General features: G+C 40.6%; 1 protein-coding gene across 1 annotated transcript in view; it reads right to left on the reverse strand.

Annotated features, from left to right (window-relative positions):
• Slc30a7 (solute carrier family 30 member 7) overlaps positions 1-12,757 on the reverse strand; it is a 65,731-nt gene extending 52,974 nt beyond the window's left edge. The window contains exons 1-3 of the mRNA XM_057793646.1: positions 12,517-12,757; positions 12,199-12,300; positions 773-886 (exon numbers count right to left, since the gene is read on the reverse strand). Coding sequence (XP_057649629.1) covers positions 773-886; positions 12,199-12,300; positions 12,517-12,596 — 296 coding nt within the window. The 5' untranslated portion in view covers positions 12,597-12,757. The remainder of the gene's footprint in view (positions 1-772; positions 887-12,198; positions 12,301-12,516) is intronic.
• Positions 12,758-12,773: the final 16 nt, after the last annotated feature.

The following is a 12,773-nucleotide window of genomic DNA, read 5'->3' on the forward strand; positions in this document are numbered from 1 at the left end:
AGGAAGCACTAAGGGATGAAGCAGGGATAGAGGAAGGAATCAACACAAGAAAGGTGAAAAGGACATCAGTCCTCCTCTCTGCTTACATGTGAACAGAATTACACTAACAGGAAGCATCAGGAAGCCTAAAGCAAATAATGAAAACTCTGCTGCCTCCCTAGTCAGTGGGGGCAGGAAGCCAATTCAGCATCTAATCTGGTTCATCAAGGTCCTTCCATAGTATGTGGCTGAGTGTACAAACCAGGGGAGAGAGAAATCACCACACATAGGAGCAAAGCTAAAAAGACAAGTAAGACTGTGTTATGAAATAAGTTTAAATAAATAACAGAAAGGTATCTCTTCAATAAAAAATGAAATATGATCAGTTTCATATGGTTTTCTTTGTCAAAAATAGGCTATGAGAAAATCCTTATATGTAACAATGTATCTCCTAAATTCTATTGGTAAAACTAAGGGCTTATCTGTCAAACAAAAGGATTCCTATGAATGAATAAAGTTACATTATAGATTCTGATCACACACATTAAGAAATGGTTTATTTTTGTGATTATAATATAATTACACCACTTCCCCCACCCTATTCCTTTCTCTATGTAACCCAGGAAGTCTAAGGGTAACCCTGAGGGAGGTGCATAAGGACTACAAGAGGCCTGAGAAGGGCTCCGAGAGCTCAAATCACACAAATAAATTCAACTTGTAAAAACTCATAGCATAAGAGCTGTACATTTTTCTGTGTATCTGATAGCTCAAGACAAGTATTTTAAAGTCTTACCCATAAGAGAAAGCATCATTGTCTCTCCACTTTGAAATAACAGAAGCTGCCAATCCGGCCAGTATGGCAGTGCTGTCAAAAAACATGTGGAAAGAGTCGGAGATCAAGCCTAGGCTGAAAAAGAACACAAAGAACAGAACATTATAATACGAAGCAAACAGTAAAGTATTCATTCTAAAAACTAAAGTTTTTTAATTAATCTGGAATTACCCTCTAAGGCAGCATTAAAATAAGACACAGGACGATCATGTTAACTAAAAGCCTAGCACTGCCAAGAATGGTAACGGCAGCAGTAGCAGCAGCAGCAGCAGCAGCAGAACACAGTTGTGTGCTGCAGCAGGATAGAAACTGCTCACTGTCTGGTCACAAGGACAGCCACTATTAAGATAAGATGGATAGAAAAAACATTGCTGCTGGGGAGAGGCTGTTATCCAGAGGCAAAAAAGTTTGCTCTCATTATTATATTTTAAGATTTGTTTGTTTTATGTGTGTGACGGCCTGCATGTATGTATGTGTTCCACATGTGTGCCCGATGCCCCTGAAGGCCAAAAGAGAGCATCAGCTCCTTAGATCTGGATTACAGACAACTGTGAGCGAGGTGCCACATAAGATGCTGCTAACTGAACCTGGGTCCCCTGCAAGAACAGCAGTGCCAAGTCTGCTATTATCAACTGTCCTGCTCCCAGCTCTTGACTCTAAGTTGTAGAGGGAAGACAGGATAAGCAGGAAAAGATGGAGGAACACAACATCCTTCCTACGATACCAGCTTTGTCTCGCCCAGCGATGCCCTCTCTGCACTATGATACACTATGATACAACTAGAAGACCCTTCCACCAGATGCCAGACCCTTCATATTGAACTTCACAGCCTCCAGAACCACGAGTTTAACAAACTTCCATTCTTTATCTAAAAAGAAATAAAAAGAGAAAGAACAAACAATGAACTCTGATACTTATTGTACCAGGACTGCCTAAGTCTAAAGCCGCAGTAGAACTCACCACCATGTCTTCACCAAGCCTGTGACATGGCAGAAGAAATCTACCAAGATCACAGAGGGATCTGGCTGTGGTGCAGGTACACTTGCTGAAATCTGAGATAAAAATCAAGTATCATGAAAACCCTCTAGTACTTTAATACTCTAAATTTTACACTAAACACAGAGCAGTAGAAACCACCAGAAAACCTGAACTGTCATTTAGTGAAATTAACCAACAAAAACAAACCTAGAGCAACTATTGACCACACCGGCTTCAAAGCCCTACCACAGTAAGCATTTGGAAGGAAAGCTGGTGGGTAAATACTTGAAGGGACAAATGAGGAGCACCATCGAAGACTCCCTGTCAAGAACTAAAGCAAGCAACAGAATCAGAATCAGAAATGGCCCAGATGTTAGAACTGTCAGAGAACTTTAAAAATAAATGTGATTAGGGGCTGGAAAAATGGCTCAGCAGCTAAAAACACCAGATTAAGTTCTTAGCACCCTTACAGTGGCTCACAACTACCTGTAACTCCAGTTCTAGGGGATCCAACACCTTCTTCGGGCCTCTGTAGACTCCAGACATGCATGGTGCACAGACATACATACAGGCAAAATACAAATACAAAAATAATTACTCTGTTAAAGAATATGGGTGTGGAGCATTCATGGAACATTCATGAACAAATGGAGAATGTCCCTATTCAGAAACTTTACATGAAAGAGCCAAATTAAGTAATTGAGGATTATCCAAAATTTCTGAAAGAAAGGTAACCACAATCCACAATAATTAGTAAGTACCCACTGGGTAGGGGGACCAGCCAATCGCAATCCACGATAATTAGTGAGTACCCACTGGGGAGGGGGACCAGCCAATCGCAATCCATGATAATTAATGAGCACCCACTGGGGAGGGGATCAACCAGCCGGTCAACAATCCAGGTCAATTTGTGAGTACCCACTAGAGAGGGGGACCAGCCAATCGCAATCCACAATAATTAGTGAGTACCCATTGGTGGTAAGGGGACCAGCCAATCGCAATCCACGATAATTAGTGAGTACCCACTAGAGAGGGAGACCAGCCAATCGCAATCCAGGATAAATTAGTGAGTCCCCACAAAGAAAGGGGACCCTCACACTTCATACAGAACACCAAAGAGAAAGGGGAAAGGATTAAGGGTCGTAGATTCTTCTCACTGGAAATGGCTTAAGTCAGAACATAATGTAGCACCATGTCCAAAGAACACAAGAAAGAAGTTTGCGTGCCTCTACTCTCTTTAAGGACAACTGAGAATTTTTTTTTAAGGAAAAAAGTATCAAAATCGAAAGTTGGTTCTTTGAAAAGATCAAGGAAACTGGCAACCTTTACATCAACTGATCCGTGAAAAGGCTTAAGCTCCAGGCATGAGTCTGTAATCCCAGAGCGCAGGAGCTGAGGGAGCAGTTGGGGCCAGCTGGGCTGCACAGTGAGAGTCTTTGTCTAAAGAAACAGTGGTAACAAAAATTCTTACTACTAAAAAATCAAGAATAAAGAGAGATACTGTTGACTTTAAAGAACTGAAAGAAATAATAAGGAAAGATTATGACCCGTGTGTCAACAAATTATCTAAAACCAAGTACCAGGAGGCAACCAATCTCACAAAACTATCTGAAAGTTGATAATCAGAAGCCCAGACAGGAAGAAAAAATTGACTTGCTTGTTTTGAAACTTCCAGCACCAACAAGCTCTAATGAACGATACAACCAATGCTGTCTTCACTAGCTAATTCTCAAGCATTTAAAACATAATTACTACCAATCTTTCACAAACACTTGGGAAAAAATTGAAGATAAGAGAATACTTCCTTGGGATATGACCAGTGTTACCTTACGACTAAGGCAAGATGAACCATTATGAGAAAGAAAGTGTGCAGCAGGGAAAATGAACCCAAAAGCGCTCAACAAGACACCAGCAAGCAGACCCAGACTTCAAGAGTACACACTCGGCCAACTGTGACTCAATCCAAGAATGCAAGGATGGTGTAATATGATAAAAACAACCATCATATCAATAACGGACAAAAAATTCAACAGATGAAAAACATTACATAAAATATAACATCCCTGGTGATAAAAATATACAACAAATTGAAAATACAAGGAATTTCTTTAACTTTCTGCATGGTAGTCACAAAAATACGTAGCTGATGTCATCAGTAAATGGTGAAATTAAATGACTAATTAATTAATAGTGAAAGGCTGTTTTCCCTCAAAGGTCAGAAATATGACAGTTATGCCCCTTTTCCTTGTTCTACTATTGATTTTACTAGAGAGTCTAAACAGGGCAATATGGTAGGAAATGAAATAAAGTTCCTCAAATAAGGGAAGAGGTAGAATTGAATATACTCACAATATATATAGAAAATCTTAAAGAATTCCCAAAACCCTATTTGAATTAATAAATTAACTCAGTAATCTTGCAGGATAAAAATAAGCATCAAAATACTTTGCATTCCTACATGGTGACAAAGAACAAAAGTAAATCTAAAATTTTCCACTTGCAATAGCACTCAAAAGAAAAATTAACATTTAAAAAAATAAATTTAACAAATTACAAAACTATACTCTGAAAACTACAAAAGACTGAAGAAATTAAACGTAGCCCAAATAAATGGGAAGGCTTTGATGTTTATAAATAAAAAGACCAAAACCTTTTTAGTGCCTGTAGCCAAACCCATGCTTCAGACACACTAAGTAGATGCTCTCCTATGGAGCTGCACCCCACACCCACAACAATACTCCATAGCTTTCATTTTAGATCTCAGCAAAGCTTCATGGATGGAAGCCACGGAAGCCATTTTTGTTCAGGGCCAGTGCTAGTCTCTGCACCGTTACAATTTCAGTACATGTGACACATGAGCAAGGAATCAGAGGACATTTGTCCCCAAATGAGCTATGTTTTCAATACATTATCTATAAAGAAGAGCGACAAGCGCACCTTACAATTCATATTACAAGCATGGAATTGGAGAGACGGCTCAGCAGATAAAAGCATTTGTTGTTCTCTCAGAGGACCTGGGTTCAGTTCCCAGCACCCACAAGGTGACTCATAACCATCCATAACTCAAGTTCTAAGGGATCTGACACCCTCTTTTGACCTCCAGGTATGTACGTAGTATATACACACACACAGGCAAAACTCTCATACATGTAAACTAAATAAACTTAAAAACTTTGATTCATATTAAAAAAGCAGTGGTCCTATATAAAGCAATAACGTTGCTGAAGAAGAGGGGCAAAGATAGAGGCTATTTCTCAATTTCAAAAGCATCAGAGCTACATTAATCAAAACAGTGGGTGCTGGCATTAAGGCAAACAGAGAGGCCCAGAAATAAACCACCACATAGACAGAAGACCAATACATCTACCTTCAACACAGAGCTTAGAGCAGACCTCACCCGCCGGTACTCTGGTCCCCTTGTCAGGGAAGTGGTTGCCATAGTTTCCATCTACAAGAGCTCCTTCCCCAGCAGCGCCACAGTATGGCTCCTCAGAGCCACTAACGCTCTGTCCCAGTCCCAAACTCACCGCTGAATTGACCTTTCTTAGTGAAAGTGGTGCCTGGGGAACTGGGTCTCATCCACTACCCCTCACTTTCACCTCGAGTTTTAACTCTTCATGATCCAACTCCTCCCCCGAGTTCCAAGGTTCTGGATCCCAAGAAGAGCTCCCAACATGACCCCCTGTATTCTCTTTAGCCTCAGTCCCCAGAGCCACAGGAAGTGGCAGGCCAGCACTTCAACTTCATCCTTTTCCCCTTTCCTTTCCAAATCAGAGGTTAATGGAGATGAGCTAGCCTTAGGCCCCTTTTCTGCTATAATTATTTCCTCTGGGCAGCCATCTTGGTTACAGCTACACATCTCCTTAAGTGAATCAGGACACCATGATTGTCACTACAGCAGTGAGGCACACCATTGCTCACACAGTATGTATGTGTGTATGCACGTATGTATTTACCTGTCTATCTACCCATCTCTCTCTCTCTCTGTATATTTAATAAAACACTGCCATGAACTACATCTCTCCTCAGAATGTGACTTTGTTTAGAGACAGATTCCCTGCAATAAACTAGTTAGGTGGACATCATAAACAGGCCCCCTGACAGGTATCCTTATTTAAAAGGCCCAGAAACTTGAAGGCAGACACACACATAGGAGACCAAGAGATGGCAAGGCAGAGATGAAGAAAATGCTTCTACAAGTCAAGGAAATGTTAAAGATGACCAGTAAATCCCAGATGTTAGGAGGGCGACACCAGGCAGATTCTCCCCCAAATCCCCGTGGACACCTGGAAGCCAGATGTATACCTCCCAACTATAAGACCAGAAACTTCTGATATGCCAGTCACTTAATTTGAGGTACTTTTACAGGAACCCCAGCAAGCTCTCTGCCTCCCCTTCCCCCGCCAAACAAATTTGTTTTGTGTACATTCAATGGATACAAAACATTGCCCTAAGGGGAACACAAAAAGTAAGTTCTGTGGATTGTAGCAATTTTAATACTTACTTATATTTATTTTTATGATGCTGGGGCTCTACCACTGCATTATGTTCCCGGGGCAATTTAAGCATTTAATAAAATGTAAGCGAACTTGAAAATCTACTTCCTCTTCTGAAATGCAAGAGCACCGTGTTCTCTTAGAGCAGACGATATGAAGCCGTCTCCCTGAACCTAGGATCATGATGTGAAAGTTACTTAGCTACAGATGAGGAGATAAACCCACATGAAAAGCCTCCAGTTCACATTCACTGGGACAATACTGGCGGGAAAACGTGAACTTCGCTACTCATCTTCAGTACTAGCAAGTGTAACTCACTACAAGTTATCATTTGGACGGCATGGTACAAAGTTCTTTACAACATAAAGGTAAGGGCTGATGAGATGATTCAAGAGGGCAAGGTGCCTGACACCAAATCTGAAGACCTGTGTGTTCAAGGTGGAAAGACAGCGCCAGTTCCCACAGGGTACCTGCTGGATTCCACACGTGTATCAAGGCATGCATTCCTCATGCGCACGTGCACACACACACACGCCTGTGCAAAGGACAAATAAAATATAATAAAAACTTTTGAAAAATAAAAAGTTAAGTAAAACATTAAGGCGGCATAGATATTACCTAAAATTATGGATTTGCACATCAAGTAAAGTGTGCTAAGGAAAAGCTATTTCTTACAAGCAGCATACTTGTTCTGCATTCCTCTAAAACACTAATATTTTTCTTTGTTTTGTTTTTCCTTTTTTGGTTTTTAGAGACAGGGTTTCTCTATAGCTTTGGAGCCTATCTTGGAACCAGCTCTTGTAAACCAGGCTGGCCTCAAACTCATAGGGATCCGCCTGCCTCTGCCTCCCAAGTGCTGGGATTAAAGGCGTGCGCCACCACTGCCCAGTCTAAACACTAATTTCTTTTAAAAAGTGTTACAATACTTTTACATGACTAGTTATAAAGACATTTGAATGAGAGAGATTTCCTGTGGTATAAGGAGAAACCCTAACACTTCAGTAAAATGGAACATAATCTGCCTCCATGACACATGACAAAAGGATCCTGTCTACATGGAACAGAAAAGAAGGAAGGAGGGGAGGGAAGAGGGAGGGAAAGGAGAGAGTTTCTTGAGAAGGATTTTATCTTACACTAGGAGTGGTAGCATGTATCTATAATTCTGGCACCAGAGAGTTTGAGACTTACCTAATTTAAGATCAGCTTTTAAAAGGAAAAAAAAATATGTTTAAAATCCACATGTAAAAATCAAGGCAGGAAGAAAAGGCTATCAATTCTAGATATGTAACCCTATCAGCCAAACAAACACTGTGTGGATCTGACTTAGATTCTTTCCTGAATAACATATTTAAGAAGAATGCATGACACACAGAAGGACATATGAGCACTTGGGAACTGTTAAGGCTGGCTCTTGTCTATTAAAGACTCACCCTAAGCAGTTCTGAAAGGCTGGATGTTGTATCTGTTTAAGTCAACCCAGCAGTGTGACATGGGCAACAAAATGGGTCAAACAAGCTGTGGGCTGTAAAGATGGGCAATTAATACATGTGTCCTTTATACTACTGACAACTAGTACATGTGTCCTTTACACTATTGACACCTAGTACATGTGTCCTTTACACTATTGACACCTAGTACATGTGTCCTTTACACTATTGACAACTAGTACATGTGTCAATAAGATTTTCCAATATAAAAGTTTCTGAAAAGGTCTACTGCTAACTGAGCCAACAGTATACTCACAGTGACTGTTAAATATTAATTTACAATTGAAGACAAGGGATCATCATAATTCACAAACCCCTGTCCAGCTGATTTTTATAACGTGGAATAAGAGGACTAAGTATACATTTATTATTAAGAAATTAGAAAACAAGGTTAGGGATGAATTATTCTCAAAATATAGGGAAGGAAGTAATCTATGATGCTACTGAATTCAACTTCTGACCTTCACAGGTATAATGACACATACACGCATGCACACATAAATAATAACACACAAACATATTTTAAAAGCCAAAGAAAATCATGAGGCTCATGAGCTGACTAAAGTTAGTAAACTAATGAGCTATAGCTAAATAACTTACAACTCTATGCCATTTTATGATTCTTAATGTTCATCAAAATGAATACTTTTCGAAGTTTTTAAGCGGAAAAACAAAACCTCGAGAAGGCAAAGGGCTCCACCACACCTGATGAGTTGCCATACAAAAGGAGAAAGCTTGATGAAAGACTAAAACATTTTTAAGTTTTAATATAATAAAAAAAATACATGATAAATGCGAGCACTTCTGACCAAGGAATTACTTAGCAAACATCTTCTCTACACATTACATAAAAACAGGACCAAATCACCCCCAATATAGCCGTTAGCATTTCTAGAACAAATATCAAAACAAAAACATAAAAACAGAAACATAACCTTTTACAGTCTGTTCTGTAAGTTTCGTCAGTATCTAAGGCGGTGCTTCTCAACCTTCCTAACGCTGCGACCTTTAATACACCTCCTTATGCTGTGGTGACCCCAACCATAAACTGATTTTGTTGCTACCTCATAACTGTAATTTTACTACTGTTATAAATCGTAATGCAAATATTTTTGGAAATAGAGGGTTGCCAAAAGGGTCGTAACCCACAGGTTGAGAACCACTGGACTAAGTGAAACTGTTCTCAACATGTTGAGAACAGTTTCAGTGTATGACATAATTGAAATTAAGTTTCTAAACAGATGGTGAAGTAAATGCTAGCAGAAGAGCGTGCAAACACACAGTGTCAAACACAGTGATACACAAGGGGACGGAGTGGGAAGCACCATACAACTCAGACAAAAGGTGCTGGAGCCCTTGCTGGAACCTTGAAAGAAGAAACGAAAACACTGCATCCAGACTTCCTAAGCTATGTAAACAGAGACTGCTTTTATATTTCCCGGCTGCCCAGACCTGAATAATCACACAAAAACTGTATCAATTACAACACTGTTAGGCCAATGGATTAGGCATATTCCTAGCTAGCTCTTACATCTTAAATTAACCCATTTCTAGTAATCTCTGTTTCACCATGAGGCTGTGGTTTACTGGTAAGGTTCTGACATCTTTCTCCTTCGGCAGCTACATGGCATCTGCCTGACTCTATCTTTTTTCTCCCTGCATTCCGTTTAGTTTTCCTGCCTACCTATATTCTGCCCTATCATAGGCCAAAGCAACTTCTTTATTAACCAGTGGTAATTAAACATATTCATAGCATACAGAGGGGAATCCCACATCAATGCTAAGTGGGTGGATCTCTTTCTCCAGTACATATGCCCCTGTTCCTCTGTAACAAAGCCCTGACTTGTATCAATTCACATGCTCTCGTGGACTAAACCACATGGCTTCCAGGCATGAGCATGTGATAAAAGTATGAGGGAAAGCATAATGTGTTAGCGACCAGACAAGTCTTAATAGACCATGCACATTTTCTGTCTCGTTCTCCATTCTGATGCAAGGGAGAGGTGCAGCTCTGCCAACCGTCCTGGGAAGAAGGTACTGTCTGTTTAAACAATTATTGCCTTTGCTTTTTGCTGCAACTTGGAAAAAAAAAATTAACCTTGATGATGCAAAACTACATTCTTCTGTTGAGATTATGTAGTTACTCAACAATAAATGAATGAAAATTAACAAGGCCTGTACAAGTCTGCAACAGATCCTCTGCATATATATTAAGGCTTTCCAGTTTAGTGTTTTTATGCCATTCCCGAGTGCATAAATGAGTGGTCTCTGTTTGTTTTGTCCAACTCCAATGTGTTAGGTTTTATCTTGTATTTTATTTTATTTCATTATTATCCCTTTGAAGCCTGTCTGTTTTCTAATGAGAGACATAAAGGGAATGGATCTGGATTGGAGGGGAGGTAGGGGAATGAGAAGAGTAGAGGGAATGGAAACCATAATCAGGATATATTATGTGAGGAGAAAGAAATCTAATTTTAAAAAGATAGAAAAGATAATGCCACAAAGTAAACAAAAACCATGGAGAGTATTTAGTCCTACACTTTCCTCCCAACTTCTACGAACCAATGAAAGGTTATAATGAAACACAGTATGTTGTTCTATAGAATAACTAGTAAAATGTATGATACAAGCTACAGTGTAGTCATCGAATAAACAGCACCAATGCCAAAATTATGACCCAATTCAGAAAGAGAAAAATGTAAAGTACATTATAAATCATATATAGTAATGATTAAAGTATTATATTCAAATACACATTAAAACTATGGTGCTTTCAGCAAATGTGACCTATTGAAAGGCATAAACTTTATGAGATTAAAAATATCTGTTATGGGATATGCTTCAATATACATACAATTCTTAGGAGAATCAAAATGGTTCTTAAATAAAGATTAAATAGTGTCACTTTGACTTCTGTGCCCCAAGTAATAACAAAACCAATAATCTTTATAATCTACTACTTATGGAAGGTTTTGTTTTGTTTTATGGAGGGGGGTATTTTTGTTGGTTTTTTGTTTGTTTGTGCTTTTTGTTTTCTGAGGCAGGGTCTCTTAGTTCTGGCTGTCCAGAAACTATGTAGCCAAGAGTGACCTCAAACTCACAGACATCCTCCTGAGTGTGTGTGTGTGTGTGTGTGTGTGTGTGTTTGGTAGTACTGGGCCTGAATCCTGGGCCTAGCACATGGCAGGCAAGAACTATACCACTAGGCCATACCAAAATCCCAACAAATGATCAAAGGTAGGCACCAGAGATGTCACAACACCTGGTGATTGGATTAACTTTTGTTCAAACTCAACAGAGCGAGAGACCAAAGACTACCATCTTTTTTTCTCTGAAAATGTATTTTAAAAGGCAGAGATCAAATTAGTTTAATAGAAGTAACAAAAAACAAACCATAAATGGCACAGGATAATCAAAGAGCCCATATAAATTGCCTTCAAAGATTCTGGGAGATTTATACCCCTCATTCTTTATTAGATTCTTTAACATTTAAAAAAAAATTGTGTGTGTGTGTGTGTCTGTCACATGTGTCTGGGTGCCTGTGGGGCCCAGAAGGAGTAAGGTTCCTTGAAGTTGGAGTTACAGGCACTTGTGAGCCTCCAGACATGCCGTTGAAAACTAAACTATGATCTTCCGCAAGAGCCCCTCTCTTGGCGGATTCTTAAAAGGGAATAAAGTCTACAGGTGGAGTTAGCACCCTTGAGAAGTGTGCTGACAAGCCCAGAAGTTATCCCATACCTAACACTTAAATACTAGAGACTTTATATCCTCACTCACACTGGACACTCCTCTACCCGAATCATGACAACGGAAAACAGAAACAAACAACAAACCCAAAGGTGACACCAAAACCAGTCAAATCCAGAGGCACTTTCAGAAAACCCGTATAGGATTTTCTACTGCAGTAAAGATAAGAGGAAAAATAATGAGACAGTTTCACCGTAAAAGAGAACATATGCTTTGCCAAAGGTCTCTTCACAAACCTCTTCAAAAGCCATTCAAAGATAACCATTAATTAAACAGGGTCGCTCAGATCTACCCTCTCAGAATCTTAAGGGTAAGATCCAAAAAATAATAATAAAAGCCACACCCACTGGGAGGTTAGCTAACAAGATCCTCCCAGTTTTCCTGAGCAAAGCTAAGTTAGAAAAGAGATTTATTTTATCAAAAAAAAAAAAAGGGGGGGCGGGGGCCTGTCAGTCTTGTCTGATGGAGTTGCAGGAAATCAAGAAGAGACTGTACCTTATGGGCCCTGATCTTAGAAAAGCATCCCTTACGAGTTGATATGAGACAGCAACTCAGCAAAAGTGATAGCGGCCAAGGTAAGACCTGAACCTACCGGTACAGAGCTACGTGGCACTAAGCAAATAGTGGCTAGTTTCCCTAACCCTCTCTTTCCGCCCCAATCATCTTCCCCTTTGGTTACCAGTTGCTCCAGATGCCGTAGAGTAGTTCCACAAAAGCGAAAGAGAGGTTCAGGCACAGGAAGAAAAACAGGTTCCGGGATGTCTTGTCCGACAGGATGGCCCTGAGCACGATACAGGTGATTAGAAGCAGGCAGGAGCCAAGGGGGTGCCGGGACCCTGAAGTCGAGTCCCCCTTTCAAGACCCACCCAGTCCACATGCTCCCTCCACCACAGCAGGAGGGTGACGCTCCCACCCTGGACCTCACACCCATCCTTAGCTCCTGGCATTATCTCCTCCAGCCGGGCAGACCCCTCCCAGCAGACACGGCACCCCGCACCTAAACCAGCCTGAGATCTTGCCAAACAGATTGAATTTGGGTGGTTTGTAGTCATCATCCTTGATGGACAGGGGCAACATCTTCTCCACCCGGCGAAGGGCCGGGCCTCCGTCCCTCTACAGAAGTGATCCGGTATGGTGGCGGCAGTGACAGCGGTGACGCTTCAGACGCGGACCCTCTAGGTGCTTGATCGCGGCGGAGTACCGCCCGGAGACACAGACACAGACACACACCCGGGAACTCGAGGACTTCCGGCC

This window comes from Chionomys nivalis, chromosome 18 (assembly GCF_950005125.1).
Source record: "Chionomys nivalis chromosome 18, mChiNiv1.1, whole genome shotgun sequence".
Taxonomy (NCBI): domain Eukaryota; kingdom Metazoa; phylum Chordata; class Mammalia; order Rodentia; family Cricetidae; genus Chionomys; species Chionomys nivalis.